Source organism: Nyctibius grandis, chromosome 3 (assembly GCF_013368605.1).
Source record: "Nyctibius grandis isolate bNycGra1 chromosome 3, bNycGra1.pri, whole genome shotgun sequence".
NCBI classification, from domain to species: Eukaryota; Metazoa; Chordata; class Aves; order Nyctibiiformes; family Nyctibiidae; genus Nyctibius; species Nyctibius grandis.
The window spans coordinates 92,446,599-92,473,547 of record NC_090660.1 but is presented as its reverse complement, the minus strand read 5'-3'; the positions used below and the strand labels follow the sequence as shown (position 1 = coordinate 92,473,547).

Here is a 26,949-nt window from a genome sequence, read left to right as displayed (position 1 = left end):
CGGTGGCAGACGCTCTCTGTTAACCCTCCCCCCACCTCCAGAAGGGAAAGGGAAAGGGAAAAGGGAGAGAGACTTACGGGTTGGAAAGTTAAACCAGTTTTAATAAACTATAATAATGAAAAAGAGTATAATAATAATATTGGAATAACCAAATATATGCAAATACATACAAAACGAAGATCGAGCTCCCCCGATGTTGTCCACGTCACCAGCAGCCCTGCAGGGCAGGCCCCGGGAAGGCCCAGGCTGGGCCCAGCGACGGACGCGAACCGGATTCAGGGATGCAGGGATCAGGATCGGGGGCAGCAGGAATGCAGACAGAGTCCTCTTCGGACACCGGCCATAGCAGAAGGGTGAGAAGGGAGAAGAACGGACCGAAGGCTCAAGCAGACTGAAGGCTCAAGCAGGCCCAGGCAGCAGAAGCAGGCCGAGACCCTCGTGATCCCCCCGCTTTATACTGAGACTGACGTGCATGGGATGGAATACCTTCGCTGGTCAATTTTGGGTCACCTGCCCTGTCCGTTCCTCCCTGCAGGTGCGACCCCCCTTCGGCTCTTCGCTCGTAAGCAGTGAGGAATTTAGCAGTGACCTTGGTTTCTCTAAGAATAAGTACAGCAACAGCCTTTCTGCATAACATCCCTACCGGTGCCTCAGCGATAACTACAAACTTCAAGCGTTATCAACCCTAGAAGCAGACACTGTCTGCAAAACATGCAGTTAGTTTCAGAAAGTGCAGTTACTTAGAAGAGACTTAGCTGAAAGTAAAAATTACTGAAAGGAAAATTGGCCCGGTTTAGGCCAAACCAGGACAGATGTGAAGGTCTCTTCTCTTTTGGGCACAGCTGAAGTCCGATAAAATGACTCAGCCAGTACAGGGCATGGAAACCACTTCTCTGTGCAGAGGAGTTCTGTGTCGTGTAGTTCATAGTGGGGAGAAGAAACATGAACTGCTGTGACATGAACTGATGGAACAGATCATCCTGAGTGCCATTACACGGCACATGCAGGACAATCGGGGCATCGGGGCCAGCCAACATGGATTCATGAAAGGCAGGTCCTGCTCGACCAACCTGGTCTCCTTCTATGACCAAGTGACCCGCTTAGTAGATGAGGGCAGGGCTGTGGATGTAGTCTATCTAGACTTCAGTAAGGCATTCGACACTGTCGCCCACAGCATCCTCCTGGACAAACTGTCTGCCCGGGGCTTGGATGTGTGGACTCTTCAATGGGTTAAAAACTGGCTGGATGGCCGAGCCCAGAGAGTGGTGGTGAATGGGGCAAAGTCCAACTGGCAGCCGGTCACTAGCGGTGTTCCCCAGGGCTCAGTTCTGGGGCCGGTGCTGTTCAATATCTTTATAGATGATCTAGACGTAGGGATTGAGTGCACCCTCAGTAAATTTGCAGATGACACCAAGCTGTGTGGGAGTGTCGATCTGCTGGAGGGTAGGAAGGCCCTTCAGAGGGATTTGGACAGGTTAGATAGATGGGCCGAGACCAACAGCATGAGGTTCAACAAGAACAAGTGCCGGGTCTTACACTTTGGCCACAACAACCCCATGCAGCTCTACAGGCTGGGGGAAGAGTGGTTAGAAAGCGGCCCGGTGGAAAGAGACCTGGGGGTGCTGATTGACAGCCGGCTAAACACGAGCCAGCAGTGTGCCCAGGTGGCCAAGAAGGCCAATGGCATCCTGGCCTCTATTAAGAATAGTGTAGCCAGCCGGTCTAGGGAAGTGATCGTCCCTCTGTACTCGGCACTGGTGAGGCCGCATCTTGAGTACTGTGTTCAGTTCTGGGCCCCGCACTTCAAGAAAGATGTTGAGGTTTTGGAGCAAGTCCAGAGGAGGGCGACCAAGCTGGTGAAGGGTCTGGAGGGTCTGACCTACAAGGAATGGCTGAGGGAGCTGGGGTTGTTTAGCCTGGAGAAGAGGAGGCTCCGAGGTGACCTTATTGCAGTCTACAACTGCCTGAAGGGAGGTTGTAGTGAAGTGGGAGTTGGCCTCTTCTCCCGGGCAACTAGTGATAGCACAAGAGGGCACAGCCTCAAGCTTCGCCAGGGGAGGTCCAGGTTGGACATCAGGAAGAATTTCTTTACAGAAAGGGTTATTAGACATTGGAATGGTCTGCCCAGGGAGGTGGTGGAGTCACCATCTCTGGATGTGTTTAAGAAAAGACTGGCCATGTCACTTAGTGCCATGGTCTAGTTGACAGGGAGGTGTCAGGGCAACGGTTGGACTCGATGATCCCTGAGGTCTCTTCCAACCTGGTTGATTCTGTGTGATTCTGTGATTCTGTGACTTTCCTCGCTTCAGAATTGCAAATATATAGCAGCATTGCTTAACACCTCTTGTGGCTTTTTGGAACTCTGCTGTCTCTGCGTGCTGGCTGGTGTACATAGAGCTTCTTCCCTTCTGCGTCAGTTCAGAGGTGTGGGGAATAGAAGAAAATCTGCTGCTGTCAGGTGGCAAATATTATTCCTCTGCATATGTTAGACTGACAGCACTGTCAACTATCTGGCCTCTGGCCTTCTGGTGGAACATAGACTAGCAGGTCATGATCTCCAAAAAATATAGCTATTAATAATCACTTAAGGGAGACTATGAAGGTGTTTAATAAGTGCACTCCCTCTCCTATCCAATACAAAGATAATATGTAGTCTTTGTACCTCAAATATTTCTAAGTTTTGTGTGCCCGGTTTGTCCACAGTTGCAATCTACCACAGAAGGTTGCTTCAGGTGATGATAGTTTTTAATTCTGCATAGTTTACACTTAAGTGGATGTGCACAAGTAATTTAAATACATTGAAAGTTAACTCCCTACTGCCTTGTCAGTTGGAATTCTTTATTCTCTTTCAATAAGCAATTCTTTATTCTCACTGAATCCGTGTTCGAAAGCTTTTGAAAGTGACCTTTGGGCAATACGTATTGCAGTAGTGTCATAAGGCAAGCCAGCTGGCCTGCAGGAACCCGAGGCAGCAGGAGAGCATGGAAGAGGAGGTTACCGGCAGAGAAACAAGGTGCTCTCGTGGCCACCTTTGTGAACTCTTGGGGACTCTGTTACGTCAAATTGTCTGTCAGGTTTCTCTTCCTTAATATAATGCTCAATGAACCTTCCTGAATCTTTGTTGCAAACACAAGTAATTTGGAAGCCAGGCACTGGCACCAGAAAGACACCAGCACAGGGGAGGGACACAGTGCCTGGGAGCAGGAGGACTATCTCTGCAGGCAGCAGTACTGTTAAAAACACCAGTTAAAAACATCTTGTGGAACTACAGGGTTCAGCTTTTTTATTTTGAAACAAGGAACATGTTTTCGAACCAATTTATAGTGCAAATCACGTAGTCAAAAGCAAAATGATGGACTCTGACAGAATATACAATAACTTTTTATTATATTTTTGTCTATCTCATCCCTCTTTCTCTCTGCCTCAGCCAGCAGAGAGAGCCCAGGGACAGAGTGGACTTTAGGTTTTGATATTGAAGGTTGTACGGCGTAAGGAGTGCAGGGCCACCAGACAGCAACCACGAAGCAACGCTCCGATATTGTAGATGGGATCTGTTCCTCCTCTCTGGGCACTGAAAGCCCACATGATAGTTGGCACAACAGGGGCTGCTACAGCCAGAACATCTGTGAGGAGACTGCTGCTCCAGAATCTCCTCTTTAGTCCTGTCTGAGAGAAAGTATTGACATGCCGAAAGGTGTCGTCATCATCATGAGATTCTATAAAATCAAGTTCTTCCATGAAACGGTTTTCATTAACCCTGTGCTCCACCTTCCTGCATGGAGACTCCATAGGAGACAAAAGGATGGCAGAGTTTGGATCACTTGGAGTTAAATCCACCATGATGTCAGAATCACTGAAGCTCCCAACAGAAAATTCACTCATTTCCTTCAGTGAAGAAGGTGGGCTTAGAGGAGAGGCATCTTGAGCTCTGAAGATGTTTTGCATGAGCTGTTCCACATCTAGGCTAGATGGCACCACGTCAGTCTGGACGGCCTGTTCCATCATCATGTTGCTGCTTTCCTCCTCCTTCTGGGAAGAAGTTAGTTCTTCATCCAGAACATTTTCAAGCATCTCTCTATTCACAGTCGAGCTGGAGGGAGCTGGATCACCCAGCTCAGAGGTTGTGGTGGTCAAACTCTCTTCATCTGAATCAGTCCTGTTATCTGTGCCCTCATTAAGAAGCAGCCCACTGCCTGCCATCTCCTCCAGAGCTTGGTCTTCTGTGATAAGGCTGTCTGGCATCGGGGCATGCACCGCCAGTGGCTTCCCCCCTGAGCCATACGTGCACTCCAGGCACTGCTCACCCCTCACCGAGCTGTTCTGAGCCATCTCCATGCTCTGCAGCAAAGATTCCAGTTTCTTGTTTTGAATGTGTATGTCTACGAAGTATTTCTGCGTTTTTTTGTCTTTCTGAGCCAAGCTGTTTTTCATGGTTTCAATAACCTGCTTGAGTTGTTTAATTTCGCTTCTTGCTTCCTTTAAGGCCAGCTCTGCCTCCACACGATTACATTCTTCTTCAATCCAGTCTTCCTTCATCCGTCTCAGCTGAGCTTTGAGCTCTTCTATTTCTGTTTCCCTGTAGCAAAATAAAGAAGTTGTAACACTTCTGCTAACTGGTCAGTTAAAGAATAAATGTGAGACTCCACCGCATTGGGATGGCCGTGCTGCAGAGATGCTCCGAGAAGGAAGCAATTTCCTCCAGGCACCGTTTGCTGCCGCCTCAGAGAGAGCTGGCAGAGATGTAAGCTGGCTGCCCAGACACGCCAGCTGATTGCTAACTGGAGTCACCGACCTCGCCACACAGCCAGCAGCCTCGTGGGCTACGCCACGATCCCAGACATTTTGAGGCGCAAGTGCTGACCTCTAGGTTAGGTCCAACCAGCACAGCGCTTAACATCTCATCTGCTGCCTCGCCCTGGAGGAAATGAGAAACAGCTGCCTGGGTGCATCCCCCATGCTGCCAGCAGCTCGTCACCTACAGCCAGAGCCAACACTGGCCTCACACAGCAGGATGGCTTGGGGCTGCAGGCACCTGGCTCACTTTGCCCAGCGTGGAGCCAGAGGCTGCCGCCTTGACTTGCAAACAAGTGGGGAGAGGGGGCCCCTGCGTGCGGCCCAGCCCTCGCTGGTGCAGAGGTCGGGCTATCCCAGCTGCTTTAGTAAAAGAGACGACATCTGTTGCTGTGTAATACACATGGTCACTTCTTTGCTCAGCACCCATACAAAGGGCTATTGTGAAAAATTCAATATCTTAGTGACAAAAACACAAGCTGGCACACTGGTTTGTGTAAGAGCTTTTCTTTCATTAGGGGAGACGGGACATTTGGAGTCATGTTTCACTGAGTGAGGTAGAACAGGAGACTGAGGTAATACATGCTGGCAAGGTCTCAATGCTAAATGAGACTGGTAAAAAATTATCCTTTAAAAATATTCTACTGGGAAAGTTCAAAAAAGGGAAAAAAGACAGCCATACTCATACCTAACCTGCATGGTAGGTATTCACTGAGCGTGCTGTGAAAGCTGAAATACCTGAAAACAACCTAATCAGACTGATCATATTTCAAATTTCTTAATGAACGATTTATGTGGTCAAGAAATGAGTAAAAATGTTCAGGACTCTGTAGGGATCGGCTCCATGTTGCGCCTCCCCCCCACCCCCTCTTCCTTTCTTAGGTACTGTCTCAGAAATGGTCTTGTCCCACGTCCTCAGACACCATCTCCTGGGGGGCAAGGACGACGTTATCTCCGACTAAGCGTGAGTGACGTTCCCGCCGTGCAGCCCTCCACCCCCTCCTGAAGGAGCTGTCTGAGTCCCGGCGACAGCACGGTACTAGGACCCCAGGGACCTGCTCAGGGCACCAGCAGCAGCCAGGTGACAGGTCAGCGCCACAGTGTGGGAACCGGACCTGTCCTGTGAGCGGTGTAAACTGTGGGGGGTCCAACTGCCGACCACCAACAGAGGACCCAGGGGACGCTGCGGGATCCAGGGGCATGACGATCCTTTCTCTCTCAACTGATCTCCTTTTCCTCTCTTCCTTTTTACTTCTCTCTTTCTCTCTCCTCCTCGTTACCGCACTTGTTGGAGTTAATAAAACACAGGTTAACTTTGTCGATACCGTGCCTCGGTTGTGCTTTATCCATACTCAAGGATCACGAATCTATGTATTGATCAGGTTTTTCGGGCATTATTTACAGGTGGGTCCCTCTCGGGACCGACTGCATTGAAGTTATTTACAGGTGGGTCCTGGCAGGGACCAACTGAATTTAAGTTTTAGATTTACTAATAAGGCGGGTCCCACGCGGGGCTTGCTGTTAAGGGCCATGGGCCGGGCAATTGCCGACAGACTTAAATCCGGAACCTGACAGACTCCCACCCCTAAATGCTCCTGCAAAAATCTTTCTAACTGTGATTGCTGAAGTGAAATATACCTTTCTTTAAGTTTGCTCTCAGATTCGTTCAGCTTTGTTTCCAAATGCTGTATTGTAACTCTTTCCCGCCGCAGAGGAGTCGAATACTGCTCCGGATTTTGTGGCTTAACGCTGTGATTGTCACTACAGGAATTGTATCTCCCTGACCGCCTGAGAAGAAAAAAAACAAACCATCACATGACATCACTCCAACAGTTCTTCAGTCCTGGCAAAAACATCCTATTGACTGGTACAAAGCTGAGTCTACACTTGACTCATTTGGGGCTCCTCAGCGTCCGCACAAGTGACTCCCTCTGGCAAATCAAAGTACTTGAGGAAAAGGACGATTTGTGGCTATAGTACTTGGTTTCAGTGCCATTACATCAAAAGAGACATTTAACTTTATAATGCCTAGCCACCCCCTCACCCAAAATGGGTGGTGTGCCCAAGAGCAGGCAGCCGGGCCACCGTCGAGGGCACCCAGCTGCAGACACGGCCAGGTGAGGTAGCGTACGGACTGAGTTCAGCTCCACACACGAGTTACGACGCTGAGCACCTGAAACCTCAATTCAGCCTATCTAGCTTTAGGTGTGCGTCTGACACGCTTGGCTGCTGAGTTGCCTGACACACAGAGAGAGAGGGAAAGAGCAGCAGCGTGGCGGCAATTTCTTCTCTGCAATATGTGTCACATGCTCTGGCAGATCTCTTCTTTTCTGTACAGGAAACTGCACAGGGAGGTGCCTCAGGCTGGGCAGGGTGAATTTTCACCTGAGTGTATAAGAATGTTCTCTATACTACCCCACCCAACCCTCTCCAATGCTAAACGACCCTTATACAAAAGAAGCAGTAAATCCAGATGAGAACTGATGGCATGAAACCACATGAATGTTTTCTATACTACCCCACCAACATGAGGAGTCACACCTATGCCGAGGAGCAAGGTGACCTGCTCGGCAGCCCAGACAGCTGATCCCACGTTATAGCGCAGAGAAGGTAACTCCATGCGATGAACACCAGGATGCCGAAAAAAAGACTTGCCTCATCACTGGGCTGCTGTTGCTTTCCTTGTATGAGTCTGAGCTGCTGCTGCTGGCTGAAGAAGCCCTGTAACTCTGACAGACCTTAGCAAGTCTGAGCTGGGCTTTGCTCAGTGTTGAGAAAGGGTCCTTTTCACGGGCAGCAGGTGGGCTGGCTCCGGACTTGTAGGATATGCATCCATTATTCCGACCATAAGGGCCTCGACTGGAGGGGAAGCAACATGGTTAAAGCATATTGGATTATCCTCATCATGCAACCCACTTTGTGTCTTGTTTCACACACAAAGTTGTCTAAACACTAAACCAGATGATAGATAACTGTGAGTGTCAGGGAAGAAAGAAGGTCCTGAAGTCATCAGGCACCGCGTGTTCTTTCACTGACTGCGGGGCTCTCAGTCCGAACTATGTGATCTAGGGAAACCTCAGCCATTTTCACATTTCTCTGTGGGTAGCACAGTTCCCAGTGACTCCATCAGATCATCCACGTTCCCTGAACCTCTGATTCCATCAGCTCATCCACGTTCCCTGGACCTCTGCCTCCATTGAGTAATGAGAGGACTGCAATCTGGACTAGTGCCAGAAGAACCACACTACAGCTTTTCCTGGCCAGGCCTGCGGAGAGATGCCCAACCCTGGAGGTTAGCTGTAAGACTGATTTCATGCACCTCAGCAAGCAGCCCGAGGGATCACGGCGTGCAGTGAAAACAGATTTTGCCTGAGCCACTGTTCTTTTCTGCCTTTGGCATACTGGGTGCTTCAGCTGTCACTGCCAGCTATTCATTTGCTTAGATACAGTCTGAACCCCACCGCAGGCAGGCTGAAACGGTATTAAAACAGACAAAGGGAAGCACAGCCTTTTCCTTCTTCCTTACAGTTTCCCTCATACATATCTACCTTTCTTTTCCCACTCTTTAGTCAATAATCTGACTGTCAACTGTGTGTGCTTGAAAGCAATTCGTATCTGCACTGCCCAACAGCTGCCAAAGGGCTGGGGCGCTCTGAGGACAGCTTCTCGAGGGGCGTTACTCGCTCGCTCACTTGGTTTGCCTTCCTGCACTACTACGCTGCTACCTTCATCCTCCCATGGAAGTTGTTCTTTTGAAGTGTAATGAAAGGGCAGGTTTCAAAAAATATGGAAAAAGGCAAATCCAGGCAGCAAAAGAGAAGGCTTGAACACAAAAGTTTAAATACCACAGAATTATGAAGCAAAATCTCTTCTTGAAATTGTCCGACTTGGGAGATTTTATAATTATTTCACAATGAAGTGCAGGACTGTAGTCTGTGTCAACACTGAAATGTTTCATAGCGAGTTAAGTCAAACAGTTAAAAAAGAACATATCGCAAAGGAGACACCTCTTTGCACTAGCAACACTCGCACTGCTCAGGAAATGTTGCTTTGCTTACTTGCAAGAAAAAGAAGGTATTTTGCTGCTTCCAGCAGCAGACATACGGACTGCAGGCGCTGAAATACCGCCCATGCTGCTTGAAGGGCTAAAATCGGCTTCACTCCCTGGAAAGGAAAAGGGAAGAGTGAAAACATGGTGGAAATGATAACTCAAAGAGTGTTTTCAAAATCACAATGAAGCACAAGCATCCTTCCTTGGTCTGTCCTGTGTGATTTTTAGAAGTTGCATGAATTTTCAAACATCCCTGAGGACAAGCGCTGGATTTGTTCCAGATTTTCAACATTTCTTCAGAACTGGCACTTCAACAAGAGTTGAAGCCACCTACTTGGGAAATGCCTCCCGTCGGTCTCAGTAAGAAAAGCTTCTCAGCTGTGTGAAACTCTTGTTTCTGGGCAGGCTAGAAGCAGGTTGGTGTTAAAAGCACTGAACGGCTCAGTGCTCGGCTCCTGTCTAAAGACTGGGGTGGGTGGTTCACGCTACATCAAATACATCAGGGTCCACAGAAAAGTGGCCCATGGAAAGCCCTCTTCTGCTGTCTGCTTCACTGGGGATTCGCAGGGCCAGATTTAGTTTTGCACTGGGCAGAGGCTGCACAGCATCTGCCCGTCACACCACCTGGGATACACATCGCATCTGGCAGTAAGAACCGGATTAGGAGACAGGGTTGCTGTCCTCTCAGCTTATCATGCTTCTCTCCACCTCCTCTGTAAATCCACCCCATTTGGGATGCCTGTCAGTACCCTGTGCTACACGGGTGAGATCCAAACAGGTCTGAGTTTCCCACAGCTCCCACCTCTCTGGGGAGACTCTACCCAACCCCTTGCACCCAACAGACTTGAGAAAACAAAGCTCTGCAATCTAAAGTTTTGGTCAAAGTTGGGCAACCTCCATCTAGTTGCTCTTCTGGCTGCTGGGCTTTATTTTATGAGTTTGCTTGTGGTTTCTTTATTGGAACAGGGACTGGACGTGCATTTCTCCTTTCTCTTAGGCTCTTCCTGAGCTCAGAATCGTAACTTCAAGTGAGAACCAAAACAGAGTGAAGGCGTCTAAAACACAGCTTCACCAGGGTTTAGATATCCAGCTACATAAAAGCAAGTAAAATATCACTGCTTAAACAGCCCAAGTGTTCAAAATGCCACCGCTATCTGCAAAGACCTGCTTAGCTGTTTAAGATCGAGCTTCCACTTCTGAGCCCAGTAACCACCAGCTTTCCCAATGTCTTTTCACCACAGTGAAATCAAATAAGTGAGATTTGCACGACTGAAATACAGACATCCCCTTAGCTTTCCATGCCTACGTATAAATACAGACATACAAACAGACAGGAATAGACAGACATATCCACTCAATACTGCTCAGAAAGTAGTTAAAGTAATCCCTCTTGAGGGAAGCAAAAACTTTCAGGTAGTAATACGGTCACCGAAAAACAAAGTTCAGAGAACGCTGAAACTGTTTATGATTTGAAGTCAAACATGGCCAGAAAAGGGAAAACCAGAATTTTCTACTTTCTGTTTGAAATGATGCTTTGATTTTGACAACTGACAAATTTACTTCTTCTTTTAAAAAGGGGGTAAACACATCAACAAATCTCCCCAAACATTCTATATATTTTAGATTGAATACTGCCTTTGTTCAGTCTGAAACAAAGGTTTTCTTTAATATTTCGATTTGACAGCAAACCCCCAAATCAGCTATTTGCATAGCTCCGCTTTGAACCCAGTAAGATGTCAGACAAAAAAGAAATAGGGGATGTAAAGGAAAATAGCAAAGGAAATAATCTATCAATTCTTGAGTAAACATTGCTCAGAAAACAGTTTAAATCCCAGGATTCTCATTCAAAAGGCATTAATAACCTGGAGGAAGTCCAAAAAAGGTCAACAATAATGATAACAGGATTACAGGGCACTGTTTCTGAAGGCAGATTAAGGGAATGCTGTTTGTGTAGGCTAAGATAAAAATGAGTACTGCAACACTGTTTATCATGAGCAGGAGGAGTACAGCTGGAAAACTGAAAAGAAAACCATGTAACAGCAACACAGGATTCTGGCTGTGATGCGTGTTATTTCATGAAAAATGACGTGAAATAAAAACTGATGGTTGGTGGGAGTTGTGCGTAGTAAAATGTAGCTGGAGTAGGTTCAGAATACGTTAACCGGGGAATCAGAAAGTTCTTTCAAACATTGGCATAAATAATACAGACTGTAATTTAAAAGCAGAGCACAAAAAAAAAAATCTCCTAAGGGAAGATTCATAATGTCCTCTTTCGTATGCACAGTATTTCCTTCTGTGGAGGTGAAGCCGGCTGGAAACCACAGAAAACAGCCAGAAGGAGCAGAAAATTTGCTGCAGTAAATACACAAATTGCAAAGCATGCTCTAGTTTGACCTCACACACATTTTAAAAAAATACTTAAGAGTGTGCAGTGTGCATAGCATTGGTTTCTCTTTTTTGGCTCATATTCCACCCTGGATTAGCAGAGGACAGAAAAAAAACCTGCTGGAATATACAAAAAAGGATTTTTTTGACTGAAGATCACAGCTACTGCCATCTTCCATCCCTGCCTCAACTCTGACCTCTACGCCTCCGTGCCCGCCTTACGCCAGGCACCGTACTTGGTTTCAATAAGGGCTAAGAGCAGAGTTGGCAGAGACCTGCTGAGGAACACAGGAGACAGGGGTGGGATTCATCTGACTAAACATGGATTGTCTCTAATGTAGACAGTGAGTTCAATGTACTATTTATCTTATCCTGTAGTAAATGCTTAGATATTTGGTCAGAAAGACCGCACACTAGACTCACTGATTTTATTTATTATATCTCCTTTAAAACAAAGGAGGACCTTAGTGCGCTTGTGAAAAAAATATGAATATGAAAATGAATACGATTCTGTGATTCTGAACAGCATCTGTTAATGAAAGTTCTTCTCACACAGATCACAGAATCACAGAACGGTTAGGGCTGGAAGGGACCTCTGGAGATCATCTAGTCCAACCCCCTGCCAAAGCAGGTTCCCCTAGAGCACGTTGCACAGAGTCGCATCCAGGAAGGTTTTGAATATCTCCAGAGAAGGAGACTCCACAACCTCCCTGGGCAGCCTGTTCCAGTGCTCTGACACCCTCAAGTAAAGATGTTTTTCCTCATATTTAGATGGAACTTCCCACGGTTCAGTTTGTGCCCATTGCCGCTTGTCCCGCCGCTGGGCACCACTGAGAAGAGACTGGCTCCATCGTCTTGACACCCGCCCCTTAGGTATTTGCAAGCTTTGATAAGATCCCCTCTCAGTCTTCTCTTCTCCAGGCTAAATTATTAGCAAAAATCTGTTGGAACCCACAAACTAATTGTTATGAAATTCTACACAGAATCCACACACACTATCCTTCTGGTGAGAATACTAGACTTGTTTTCACTTTTCCTGAATGCCAACCGCATAGAACACATCAGGAAAAGAAACTTTAAACTACACACTTACTTATGTTAAGGAAGAAGCCGAAATAAAGGAAAATATTATATGTGTCTGAAAATAGTCTGACACAATAAATTACGAACCATGGTATGTCCCTATCATCTAGCTTGTTAGTTCATCATTTGATGAATTAAAAGGATTGTTACACCTGTAAGCATACGCAAGGAATATACTCAGAAATATCCATTTCAAGAAAATAAGAGGTGTTGACTCCTATAACAGGACCTTTATATGCATTATTTGGTTGGTTGGTTGGTTGGTTTGTTCATTTTTCATGTTTGTTTTTAAGATCTACCTGGAAAACAGCTGCTCGTAAACTATCTGCTTTGTCAGATTCTGTACTGTTCTTCTGCACGCGTTTATCCTGCAACACCTTTCATGTTCCCAGATATTGAGATGAAACAGGTGTAGCTGATGGAACAGCTTTTGCGTTTTTCTTTAAGTGCACAGAAGACAGAGACCTGTCAGATAAAGAAGCTTTCCGGTTTTGTAAAACTCTCTCCTTTGTTTCACGTAGTTTCTTGACAGTCCTTTGTGCAGGCAGAGACGATTACAACTACATTACAGATACAGAACTGAGGCCAGATAAATTACAGGCCGCCTCTGCTCTATCCAGCTTGGCTCAAGACCGTGAATTCACAGCTCCCTCACCTCCCAAACAGCTCCCGTAACCCCCAGAAGAAGGGAAATGGCAGATTCACGGTTAAAGCTGTTCCACCTCCTGTGAGCAATGGGACCAGTCACCGTACCAGAAAAGGACAGCCAGTCCCCATCCACAGCCCACAGCTCCTGAAGGCCATCTAAGGTGACGCGTAGATTCAAATCTCACCTCTTCCGGGTCTCAAATGCCAAGGGATTTATGCAGACAGAGGAGCTCCAACAGGTCCTACTGGCTGTGCTAGGTCCGTTGACCCAACTGAGAGGGACCGTTCCAAAACTGCCATTGTGACCCAAACAATCCGGAGAGGGGCGGGGCTGGGCTCTGCAAATGAGGGACCCCCTGTCCTGGTCTGGACTAGGACAGAACCAGTTTTTCCTTTCAGTTACGTTTCTTCTAAGTAAGTAACTGCACTTTCTGAAGTTGACTACATGTTTTTCAGACAGTGTCCACTTCTAGAATTGATAACGCTTGATGTGTACAGCTGTTACTATGGTAACGGCAGGACTGGTATGCAGAAAGGCTCTTGCTTATACCTATTCCTAGAGAAACCAAGGTCACTGCTAAATCTCTCATGTTGCACAAGTGAAAGGGTGTAAAAGTGACGCACCTGTGGGCGAGTTTTCATTAACTCTGTGCTCCACCTTCCTGCATGGAGACTCCATAGGAGACAAAAGGATGGCAGAGTTTGGATCACTTGGAGTTAAATCCACCATGATGTCAGAATCACTGAAGCTCCCAACAGAAAACTCATTCATTTCCTTCAGTGAAGAAGGTGGGCTTAGAGGAGAGGCATCTTGAGCTCTGAAGATATTTTGCATGAGCTGTTCCACGTCTAGGCTAGATGACACCACGTCAGTCTGGATGGCCTGTTCCACCATCATGTTGCTGCTTTCCTCCTCCTCCTGGGAAGAAGTTAGTTCTTCATCCAGAACATTTTCAAGCATCTCTCTATTCACAGTCGAGCTGGAGGGAGCTGGATCACCCAGCTCAGAGGTTGTGGTGGTCAAACTCTCTTCATCTGAATCAGTCCTGTTATCTGTGTCCTCATTAAGAAGCAGCCCACTGCCTGCCATCTCCTCCAGAGCTTGGTCTTCTGTGATGAGGCTGTCTGGCATCGGGGCATGCACCGCCAGTGGCTTCCCCTATGAGCCATACGTGCACTCCAGGCACTGCTCACCCCTCACCGAGCTGTTCTGAGCCATCTCCATGCTCTGCAGCAAAGATTCCAGTTTCTTGTTTTGAATGTGTATGTCTACGAAGTATTTCTGCGTTTTTTTTGTCTTTCTGAGCCAAGCTGTTTTTCATGGTTTCAATAACCTGCTTGAGTTGTTTAATTTCGCTTCTTGCTTCCTTTAAGGCCAGCTCTGCCTCCACACGATTACATTCTTCTTCAATCCAGTCTTCCTTCATCCGTCTCAGCTGAGCTTTGAGCTCTTCTATTTCTGTTTCCCTGTAGCAAAATAAAGAAGTTGTAACACTTCTGCTAACTGGTCAGTTAAAGAATAAATGTGAGACTCCACCGCATTGGGATGGCTGTGCTGCAGAGATGCTCCAAGAAGGAAGCAATTTCCTCCAGGCACCATTTGCTGCCGCCTCAGAGAGAGCTGGCAGAGATGTAAGCTGGCTGCCCAGACACGCCAGCTGATTGCTAACTGGAGTCACCAACCTCGCCACACAGCCAGCAGCCTCGTGGGCTACGCCACGATCCCAGACATTTTGAGGCGCAAGTGCTGACCTCTAGGTTAGGTCCAACCAGCACAGCGCTTAACATCTCATCTGCTGCCTCGCCCTGGAGGAAATGAGAAACAGCTGCCTGGGTGCATCCCCCATGCTGCCAGCAGCTCATCACCTACAGCCAGAGCCAACACTGGCCTCACACAGCAGGATGGCTTGGGGCTGCAGGCACCTGGCTCGCTTTGCCCAGCGTGGAGCCAGAGGCTGCTGCCTTGACTTGCAAACAAGTGGGGAGAGGGGGCCCCTACGTGCGGTCCAGCCCTCGCTGGTGCAGAGGTCGGGCTATCCCGGCTGCTTTAGTAAAAGAGACGACATTTGTTGCTGTGTAATACACATGGTCACTTCTTTGCTCAGCACCCATACAAAGGGCTATTGCGAAAAATTCAATATCTTAGCGACAAAAACACAAGCGGGCACACTGGTTTGTGTAAGAGCTTTTCTTTCATTAGGGGAGACAGGACATTTGGAGTCATGTTTCACTGAGTGAGGCAGAACAGGAGACTGAGGTAATCCATGCTGGCAAGGTCTCAATGCTAAATGGGACTGGTAAAAAACTATCCTTTAAAAATATTCTACTGGGAAAGTTCAAAAAAGGGAAGAAAGACAGCCATACTCATACCTAACCTGCATGGTAGGTATTCACTGAGCGTGCTGTGAAAGCTGAAATACCTGAAAACAACCTAATCAGACTGATCATATTTCAAATTTCTTAATGAACGATTTATGTGGTCAAGAAATGAGTAAAAACGTTCAGGACTCTGCAGAGATCGGCTCCGCAGTCGCCTCGCCCCCCCGCCTTTTCCTTTCTTAGGTACTGTCTCAGAAATGGTCTTGTCCCACGTCCTCAGACACCATCTCCTGGGGGGCAAGGACGACGTTATCTCCGACTAGGCGTGAGTGACGTTCCCGCCCTGCAGCCCTCCACCCCCCTCCTGAGGTAGCCGTCTGAATCCCGGTGACAGCACGGTACTAGGACCCAAGGACCTGCTCAGGGCACCAGCAGCAGCCAGGTGACAGGTCCGTGCCACAGCGTGGGAACCGGACCTGTCCTGTGAGCGGTGTAAACTGTGACTGGTGACACCACGCCAGCCTGGCTGCTCTGTAAAAGGCGCCGTCTTGCTACACCATGCGCACGCGCCCACCCCCAACTGCCGACCACCAACAGAGGACCCAGGGGACGCCGCGGGATCCAGGGGCATGACGATCCTTTCTCTCTCAACTGATCTCCTTTTCTCTCTTCCTTTTTACTTCTCTCTCTCTCTCTCCTCCTTGTTACCCACACTTGATGGAATTAATAAAACACAGGTTAACTTTGTCGATAACCGTGCCTCGGTTGTGCTTTATCCGTACTCAAGGATCACGAATCTATGTTTTGATCAGGTTTTTCGGGCGTTATTTACAGTCGGGTCCCTCTCGGGACCAAGTGCATTGAAGCTATTTACAAGTGGGTCCTGGCAGGGACCGACTGCATTTAAGATTTAGATTTACTAATAAGGCGGATCCCACGTGGGGCATACTGCATTGATCAGGCGGGTCCCACTTGGGACCGACTGCATTTGATTTAGTTCGGGGTTGCTGTTAATGGCCATGGGCCGGGCAATCGCCGACAGACTTAAATCCGGACCTGACAGACTCCCACCCCTAAATGCTCCTGAAAAAATCTTTCTAACTGTGATTGCTGAAGTGAAATATACCTTTCTTTAAGTTTGCTCTCAGATTCCTTCAGCTTTGTTTCCAAATGCCGTACTTTAACTCTTTCCCGCCGCAGAGGAGTCGAATACTGCTCCGGATTTTGTGGCTTAACGCTGTGATTGTCACTACAGGAATTGTATCTCCCCTGACTGCCTGAGAAGAAAAAAAACAAACCATCACATGACATCACTCCAACAGTTCTTCAGTCCTGGCAAAAACATCCTATTGACTGGTACAAAGCTGAGTCTACACTTGACTCATTTGGGGCTCCTCAGCGTCCGCACAAGTGACTCCCTCTGGCAAATCAAAGTACTTGAGGAAAAGGACGATTTGTGGCTATAGTACTTGGTTTCAGTGCCATTACATCAAAAGAGACATTAACTTTATAATGCCTAGCCACCCCCTCACCCAAAATGGGTGGTGTGCCCAAGAGCAGGCAGCCGGGCCACCGTCGAGGGCACCCAGCTGCAGACACGGCCAGGTGAGGTAGCGTACGGACTGAGTTCAGCTCCACACAGAGTTACGACGCTGAGCACCTGAAACCTCAATTCAGCCTATCTAGCTTTAGGTGTGCGTCTGACACGCTTGGCTGCTGAGTTGCCTGACACACAGAGAGAGAGGGAAAGAGCAGCAGCGTGGCGGCAATTTCTTCTCTGCAATATGTGTCACATGCTCTGGCAGATCTCTTCTTTTCTGTACAGGAAACTGCACAGGGAGGTGCCTCAGGCTGGGCAGGGTGAATTTTCACCTGAGTGTATAAGAATGTTCTCTATACTACCCCACCCAACCCTCTCCAAAGCTAAACGACCCTTATACAAAAGAAGCAGTAAATCCAGATGAGAACTGATGGCATGAAACCACATGAAGGAGCCTGCCTTGGAGTGAAAACCAACTACAAAGGCCTTTGACTAAATGTAACCTTGACTTTTACAGTGCTGAAACAATAAAGCTTTTACATGGCATGGAGCACCCTGTTGACAGGCAAGCCACCAACATGAGGAGTCACACCTGTGCTGAGGAGCAAGGTGACCTGCTCGGCAGCCCAGACAGCTGATCCCACGTTATAGCGCAGAGAAGGTAACTCCATGCGATGAACACCAGGAGGCCAAAAGAAAGACTTGCCTCATCACCGGCTGCTGCCGTCGCTTTCCTTGTATGAGTCTGAGCTGCTGCTGCTGGCTGAAGAAGCCCTGTAAACTCTGACGGACGTTAGCAGGACTCAGCTGGTTTTGCTCGGTGTTGAGAAAGGGTCCTTTTCACGGGCAGCAGGTGGGCTGGCTCCGGACTTGTAGGATATGCATCCATTATTCTGACCGTAAGGGCCACGACTGGAGGGGAAGCAACACGGTTAAAGCATATTGGATTATCCTCATCATGCAACCCACTTTGTGTCTTTTTTCACACACAAAGTTGTCTAAACACTAACCAGATGATAGATAACTGTGAGTGTCCGGGAAGAAAGAAGGTCCTGAAGTCATCAGGCACCGCATGTTCTTTCACTGACTGCGGGGCTCTCAGTCCGAACTATGTGATCTAGGGAAACCTCAGCCATTTTCACATTTCTCTGTGGGTAGCACAGTTCCCAGTGACTCCATCAGATCATCCACGTTCCCTGAACCTCTGATTCCATCAGCTCATCCACGTTCCCTGGACCTCTGCCTCCATTGAGTAATGAGAGGACCGCAATCTGGACTAGTGCCAGAAGAACCACACTACAGCTTTTCCTGGCCAGGCCTGCAGAGAGATGCCAACCCTGGAGGTTAGCTGTAAGACTGATTTCATGCACCTCAGCAAGCAGCCCGAGGGATCACGGCGTGCAGTGAAAACAGATTTTGCCTGAGCCACTGTTCTTTTCTGCCTTTGGCATACTGGGTGCTTCAGCTGTCACTGCCAGCTATTCATTTGCTTAGATACAGTCTGAACCCCACCGCGGGCAGGCTGAAACGGTATTAAAACAGACAAAGGGAAGCACAGCCTTTTCCTTCTTCCTTACAGTTTCCCTCATACATATCTACCTTTCTTTTCCCACTCTTTAGTCAATAATCTGACTGTCAACTGTGTGTGCTTGAAAGCAATTCGTATCTGCACTGCCCAACAGCTGCCAAAGGGCTGGGGCGCTCTGAGGACAGCTTCTCGAGGGGCGTTACTCGCTCGCTCACTTGGTTTGCCTTCCTGCACTACTACGCTGCTACCTTCATCCTCCCATGGAAGTTGTTCTTTTGAAGTGTAATGAAAGGGCAGGTTTCAAAAATATGGAAAAAGGCAAATCCAGGCAGCAAAAGAAAGGCTTGAACACAAAAGTTTAAATACCACAGAATTATGAAGCAAAATCTCTTCTTGAAATTGTCCGACTTGGGAGATTTTATAATTATTTTACAATGAAGTGCAGGACTGTCGTCTGTGTCAACACTGAAATGTTTCATAGGCGAGTTAAGTCAAACAGTTAAAAAGAACATATCGCAAAGGAGACACCTCTTTGCACTAGCAACACTCGCACTGCTCAGGAAATGTTGCTTTGCTTACTTGCAAGAAAAAGAAGGTATTTTGCTGCTTCCAGCAGCAGACATACGGACTGCAGGCGCTGAAATACCGCCCATGCTGCTTGAAGGGCTAAAATCGGCTTCACTCCCTGGAAAGGAAAAGGGAAGAGTGAAAACATGGTGGAAATGATAACTCAAAGAGTGTTTTCAAAATCACAATGAAGCACAAGCATCCTTCCTTGGTCTGTCCTGTGTGATTTTTAGAAGTTGCATGAATTTTCAAACATCCCTGAGGACAAGCGCTGGATTTGTTCCAGATTTTCAACATTTCTTCAGAACTGGCACTTCAACAAGAGTTGAAGCCACCTACTTGGGAAATGCCTCCCGTCGGTCTCAGTAAGAAAAGCTTCTCAGCTGTGTGAAACTCTTGTTTCTGGGCAGGCTAGAAGCAGGTTGGTGTTAAAAGCACTGAACGGCTCAGTGCTCGGCTCCTGTCTAAAGACTGGGGTGGGTGGTTCACGCTACATCAAATACATCAGGGTCCACAGAAAAGTGGCCCATGGAAAGCCCTCTTCTGCTGTCTGCTTCACTGGGGATTCGCAGGGCCAGATTTAGTTTTGCACTGGGCAGAGGCTGCACAGCATCTGCCCGTCACACCACCTGGGATACACATCGCATCTGGCAGTAAGAACCGGATTAGGAGACAGGGTTGCTGTCCTCTCAGCTTATCATGCTTCTCTCCACCTCCTCCGTAAATCCACCCCATTTGGGATGCCTGTCAGTACCCCGTGCTACACGGGTGAGATCCAAACAGGTCTGAATTTCCCACAGCTCCCGCCTCCCTGGGGAGACTCTACCCAACCCCTTGCACCCAACAGACCTGAGAAAACAAAGCTCTGCAATCTAAAGTGTTGGTCAAAGTTGGGCAACCTCCATCTAGTTGCTCTTCTGGCTGCTGGGTTTTATTTTATGAGTTTGCTTGTGGTTTCTTTATTGGAACAGGGACTCCACAACCTCCCTGGGCAGCCTGTTCCAGTGCTCTGTCACCCTCAAGTAAAGATGTTTTTCCTCATATTTAGATGGAACTTCCCACGGTTCAGTTTGTGCCCATTGCCCCTTTTCCCGTCGCTGGGCACCACTGAGAAGAGACTGGCTCCATCCTCTCGACACCCGCCCCTAAGGTATCTGCAAGCTTTGATAAGATCCCCTCCCAGTCTTCTCTTCTCCAGGCTAAATTATTAGCAAAAATCTGTTGGAACCCACAAACTAATTGTTATGAAATTCTACACAGAATCCACACACTATCCTTCTGGTGAGAATACTAGACTTGTTTTCACTTTTCCTGAATGCCAACCGCATAGAACACATCAGGAAAAGAAACTTTAAACTACACACTTACTTATGTTAAGGAAGAAGTAGAAATAAAGGAAAGTATATATGTGTCTCAAAATAGTCTGACACAATAAATTATGAACCATGGTATGTCCCTCTCATCTAGCTTGTTAGTTCATCATTTGATTATTACACCTGTAAGCATACGCAAGGAATATACTCAGAAATATCCATTTCAAGAAAATAAGAGGTGTTGACTCCTATAACAGGACCCTTATATGCATTTTTTGGTTGATTGGTTTGTTCATTTTTTATTTGTTTGTTTTTAAGATCTACCTGGAAAACAGCTGCTCGTAAACTATCTGCTTTGTCAAATTCTGTACTGTTCTTCTGCACGCGTTTATCCTGCAACACCTTTCATGTTCCCAGATATTGAGATGAAACAGGTGTAGCTGATGGAACAGCTTTTGCGTTTTTCTTTAAGTGCACAGAAGACAGAGACCTGTCAGATAAAGAAGCTTTCCGGTTTTGTAAAACTCTCTCCTTTGTTTCACGTAGTTTCTTGAAAGAGTCTTTTGTGCAGGCAGAGACTATTACAACTACATTACAGATACAGAACTGAGGCCAGATAAATTACAGGCCGCCTCTGCTCTATCCAGCTTGGCTCAAGACCGTGAATTCACAGCTCCCTCACCTCCCAAACAGCTCCTGTAACCCCCAGAAGAAGGGAAATGGCAGATTCACGGTTAAAGCTGTTCCACCTCCTGTGAGCAATGGGACCAGTCACCGTACCAGAAAAGGACAGCCAGTCCCCATCCACAGCCCACAGCTCCTGAAGGCCATCTAAGGTGACGCGTAGATTCAAATCTCACCTCTTCCGGGTCTCAAATGCCAAGGGATTTATGCAGACAGAGGAGCTCCAACAGGTCCTACTGGCTGTGCTAGGTCCGTTGACCCAACTGAGAGGGACCGTTCCAAAACTGCCATTGTGACCCAAACAATCCGGAGAGGGGCGGGGCTGGGCTCTGCAAATGAGGGACCCCCTGTCCTGGTCTGGACTAGGACAGAACCAGTTTTTCCTTTCAGTTACGTTTCTTCTAAGTAAGTAACTGCACTTTCTGAAGTTGACTACATGTTTTTCAGACAGTGTCCACTTCTAGAATTGATAACGCTTGATGTGTACAGCTGTTACTATGGTAACGGCAGGACTGGTATGCAGAAAGGCTCTTGCTTATACCTATTCCTAGAGAAACCAAGGTCACTGCTAAATCTCTCACGTTGAACAAGTGAAAGGGTGTAAAGATATCGCACCTGCGGGGAGGAGCGGACAGGACAGGTGACCCAAAATTGACCAGTGAAGCATTCCCTCCCATGCACGTCATTCTCAGTTTAAAGCTGAGGGATCACGAGGGTCAGGTTGCAACGCAGAGGCCGCATTGCACTTTCCCTAACCCTTACCGCATTCGCTTACAGGTGTTTTTAGTACAATGAAAAGAAGTACTCAAAGTTTCTGAAGCAGCGACTTGTCTTACACAAATTAGCTACTTCTACTAATCTGGTGTGCGCATATGCCAGCTTATTTCTCGAGTGTAAAATTCGTGTCGTGGGTATTACCACGATGGTTAACGGTATATTGTCTGCCAATTGTGAGGCAGTTCACATTCTGGAATACTTAGTAAGAGAGATTTCTTAACGTGGAGATAGCAGTGGGGTTTTCCCACAAACTCTGTTGTTCAAAGTGTCATCTTATTTGGTTGAAGCTCTTCTAAGTATTTCAGCCGGGCATCTTTACTATTGAAAGGCTTTAGCTCAAGTGGTTAATTTTCATAAAACTCCTCCCTGCCCCCCCTAAAGAGTGTCAAACTTTACTTGTTTTGGAAGGGTTGTGTATGTGTCCAAATATTTCATGTAAATAGAAGGAACATGATCAGAACTGTAACTGTCTGTATTACATACTGCTTGGCCAGCTGTGAATGGCCACCTCAGTACAACTGATCATCGTGTAAGCTGTATCCCAGCTGTGTGATCTGGAGTCTCTTCTTAATGCTAGAAGACTGCACCTTGGTCTACAACATGATCTGAAGGTTTCAGACTGCTAAATGGGGAGCAAAGTCCACCGAACCCTCCAGAGGGTTCACGCTGGCTTTACTCCAGCAGTGCTTATTAGAATGAAATGAGTGTTCAGAAAAAGTAAGGATGTCCCTTAGTCCCTTAGCTAGCTGTGTCTGGCTATGTGTTGGTGCTCAGTCAGTATTCAGAAGTGTCTTAGACTGGAATCATTTTTGTATAGTAATAGAGTGCTGATCAATCATGCAAAACTGGGCTGTGGCCTGCTGAATAGCAAGGAAGACTCTATCCTGTGGCCTCCTCTCTGGTGACTTAATGCATATGTGTAACAGTTGAAACAAGCATTTATAGGAAGCCAGATGCTTCCTGGAATCAAAGCATGCTGAAAGACAGTGCTCAGGAGTAGACTTCTAGTGCCTGAGAAGTTCCTCTAGTCTGTTTTTTCCCCACTCCCCAGCGGGTTCTGGACTGGGATGCACTGAAATTTTGCAGTCAGTGATGAATCAGTGTAGTGGATGATAAACTGGATTTTCAGTTAATTGAAGTTAGTTGGACCTTGGTTTCTTCTGTGAATTGTAGATACTGATCTGCACCTTTAGACTTTCTAATACCAATGAAGTCTTTTTCCCAGTGGGAACAGCTAAGCTAAACGCTGGTGCATTTTTGATTGTGTTGAAGTAAAAGACCAATGGTATGAGATCATTCTTACTACAGTTATTCAGTATGTATACAGTAAATAAAAACATGCTGGAATAAGAATGCCTGCAAACAGTGTTCTGCTTATAATTAGTGTTCTGCTGACCAATGAGAGAGGTTTAGGGCTTTTCTGGACATAATTTGTGTTAGGAATGCCAAGCAAGGTTGAGTTGAGGAATGGATACTTTCCTGGCTTAAGCATCTTACATCATTCCATCCAAACTCTGCTGAACTCCTTGCTTTGGAACCCAGAAAAAGTAAGTCAGATATGGCTGCAGTTTGTCATAGGCTCTTCCTTTATTGACAAATGAAACCCTCCTGGGACTGAAAGGTAGTTACTTTATGTTGAAGACATGCAGGAAGTTTGGAAGCAATGTTTTGAATAATGACCAAGTAAAAGAGCAGTGGAAGGGTAATCGCTTTGTGGAAAGCTACTTGTTTATATTTTTTGGTGACTTCAGTTCCTCTCTCTGAGGTGACGTTGTCATGGTTTAAAGCTGGGCCGGTTATTAAACCGGTGGCAGACGCTCTCTGTTAACCCTCCCCCCACCTCCAGAAGGGAAAGGGAAAGGGAAAAGGGAGAGAGACTTACGGGTTGGAAAGTTAAACCAGTTTTAATAAACTATAATAATGAAAAAGAGTATAATAATAATATTGGAATAACCAAATATATGCAAATACATACAAAACGAAGATCGAGCTCCCCCGATGTTGTCCACGTCACCAGCAGCCCTGCAGGGCAGGCCCCGGGAAGGCCCAGGCTGGGCCCAGCGACGGACGCGAACCGGATTCAGGGATGCAGGGATCAGGATCGGGGGCAGCAGGAATGCAGACAGAGTCCTCTTCGGACACCGGCCATAGCAGAAGGGTGAGAAGGGAGAAGAACGGACCGAAGGCTCAAGCAGACTGAAGGCTCAAGCAGGCCCAGGCAGCAGAAGCAGGCCGAGACCCTCGTGATCCCCCCGCTTTATACTGAGACTGACGTGCATGGGATGGAATACCTTCGCTGGTCAATTTTGGGTCACCTGCCCTGTCCGTTCCTCCCTGCAGGTGCGACCCCCCTTCGGCTCTTCGCTCGTAAGCAGTGAGGAATTTAGCAGTGACCTTGGTTTCTCTAAGAATAAGTACAGCAACAGCCTTTCTGCATAACATCCCTACCGGTGCCTCAGCGATAACTACAAACTTCAAGCGTTATCAACCCTAGAAGCAGACACTGTCTGCAAAACATGCAGTTAGTTTCAGAAAGTGCAGTTACTTAGAAGAGACTTAGCTGAAAGTAAAAATTACTGAAAGGAAAATTGGCCCGGTTTAGGCCAAACCAGGACAGATGTGAAGGTCTCTTCTCTTTTGGGCACAGCTGAAGTCCGATAAAATGACTCAGCCAGTACAGGGCATGGAAACCACTTCTCTGTGCAGAGGAGTTCTGTGTCGTGTAGTTCATAGTGGGGAGAAGAAACATGAACTGCTGTGACATGAACTGATGGAACAGATCATCCTGAGTGCCATTACACGGCACATGCAGGACAATCGGGGCATCGGGGCCAGCCAACATGGATTCATGAAAGGCAGGTCCTGCTCGACCAACCTGGTCTCCTTCTATGACCAAGTGACCCGCTTAGTAGATGAGGGCAGGGCTGTGGATGTAGTCTATCTAGACTTCAGTAAGGCATTCGACACTGTCGCCCACAGCATCCTCCTGGACAAACTGTCTGCCCGGGGCTTGGATGTGTGGACTCTTCAATGGGTTAAAAACTGGCTGGATGGCCGAGCCCAGAGAGTGGTGGTGAATGGGGCAAAGTCCAACTGGCAGCCGGTCACTAGCGGTGTTCCCCAGGGCTCAGTTCTGGGGCCGGTGCTGTTCAATATCTTTATAGATGATCTAGACGTAGGGATTGAGTGCACCCTCAGTAAATTTGCAGATGACACCAAGCTGTGTGGGAGTGTCGATCTGCTGGAGGGTAGGAAGGCCCTTCAGAGGGATTTGGACAGGTTAGATAGATGGGCCGAGACCAACAGCATGAGGTTCAACAAGAACAAGTGCCGGGTCTTACACTTTGGCCACAACAACCCCATGCAGCTCTACAGGCTGGGGGAAGAGTGGTTAGAAAGCGGCCCGGTGGAAAGAGACCTGGGGGTGCTGATTGACAGCCGGCTAAACACGAGCCAGCAGTGTGCCCAGGTGGCCAAGAAGGCCAATGGCATCCTGGCCTCTATTAAGAATAGTGTAGCCAGCCGGTCTAGGGAAGTGATCGTCCCTCTGTACTCGGCACTGGTGAGGCCGCATCTTGAGTACTGTGTTCAGTTCTGGGCCCCGCACTTCAAGAAAGATGTTGAGGTTTTGGAGCAAGTCCAGAGGAGGGCGACCAAGCTGGTGAAGGGTCTGGAGGGTCTGACCTACAAGGAATGGCTGAGGGAGCTGGGGTTGTTTAGCCTGGAGAAGAGGAGGCTCCGAGGTGACCTTATTGCAGTCTACAACTGCCTGAAGGGAGGTTGTAGTGAAGTGGGAGTTGGCCTCTTCTCCCGGGCAACTAGTGATAGCACAAGAGGGCACAGCCTCAAGCTTCGCCAGGGGAGGTCCAGGTTGGACATCAGGAAGAATTTCTTTACAGAAAGGGTTATTAGACATTGGAATGGTCTGCCCAGGGAGGTGGTGGAGTCACCATCTCTGGATGTGTTTAAGAAAAGACTGGCCATGTCACTTAGTGCCATGGTCTAGTTGACAGGGAGGTGTCAGGGCAACGGTTGGACTCGATGATCCCTGAGGTCTCTTCCAACCTGGTTGATTCTGTGTGATTCTGTGATTCTGTGACTTTCCTCGCTTCAGAATTGCAAATATATAGCAGCATTGCTTAACACCTCTTGTGGCTTTTTGGAACTCTGCTGTCTCTGCGTGCTGGCTGGTGTACATAGAGCTTCTTCCCTTCTGCGTCAGTTCAGAGGTGTGGGGAATAGAAGAAAATCTGCTGCTGTCAGGTGGCAAATATTATTCCTCTGCATATGTTAGACTGACAGCACTGTCAACTATCTGGCCTCTGGCCTTCTGGTGGAACATAGACTAGCAGGTCATGATCTCCAAAAATATAGCTATTAATAATCACTTAAGGGAGACTATGAAGGTGTTTAATAAGTGCACTCCCTCTCCTATCCAATACAAAGATAATATGTAGTCTTTGTACCTCAAATATTTCTAAGTTTTGTGTGCCCGGTTTGTCCACAGTTGCAATCTACCACAGAAGGTTGCTTCAGGTGATGATAGTTTTTAATTCTGCATAGTTTACACTTAAGTGGATGTGCACAAGTAATTTAAATACATTGAAAGTTAACTCCCTACTGCCTTGTCAGTTGGAATTCTTTATTCTCTTTCAATAAGCAATTCTTTATTCTCACTGAATCCGTGTTCGAAAGCTTTTGAAAAGTGACCTTTGGGCAATACGTATTGCAGTAGTGTCATAAGGCAAGCCAGCTGGCCTGCAGGAACCCGAGGCAGCAGGAGAGCATGGAAGAGGGAGGTTACCGGCAGAGAAACAAGGTGCTCTCGTGGCCACCTTTGTGAACTCTTGGGGACTCTGTTACGTCAAATTGTCTGTCAGGTTTCTCTTCCTTAATATAATGCTCAATGACCTTCCTGAATCTTTGTTGCAAACACAAGTAATTTGGAAGCCAGGCACTGGCACCAGAAAGACACCAGCACAGGGGAGGGACACAGTGCCTGGGAGCAGGAGGACTATCTCTGCAGGGCAGCAGTACTGTTAAAAACCACCAGTTAAAAAATCTTGTGGAACTACAGGGTTCAGCTTTTTATTTTGAAACAAGGAACATGTTTTCGAACCAATTTATAGTGCAAATCACGTAGTCAAAAGCAAAATGATGGACTCTGACAGAATATACAATAACTTTTTATTATATTTTTGTCTATCTCATCCCTCTTCTCTCTGCCTCAGCCAGCAGAGAGAGCCCAGGGACAGAGTGGACT

General features: G+C 47.3%; 1 protein-coding gene across 1 annotated transcript; it reads right to left on the bottom strand.

Annotated features, from left to right (window-relative positions):
• Positions 1-3,459: 3,459 nt before the first annotated feature.
• Positions 3,460-21,595, bottom strand: LOC137661603 (syntabulin-like). Its single transcript, XM_068397209.1, is given in 12 exon segments — positions 3,460-4,576; positions 6,430-6,579; positions 7,447-7,650; positions 8,850-8,955; positions 13,583-14,252; positions 14,254-14,425; positions 16,404-16,550; positions 17,532-17,596; positions 17,598-17,635; positions 17,638-17,729; positions 18,925-19,026; positions 21,525-21,595. Coding segments are annotated over 12 exon segments (2,934 nt in total).
• Positions 21,596-26,949: the final 5,354 nt, after the last annotated feature.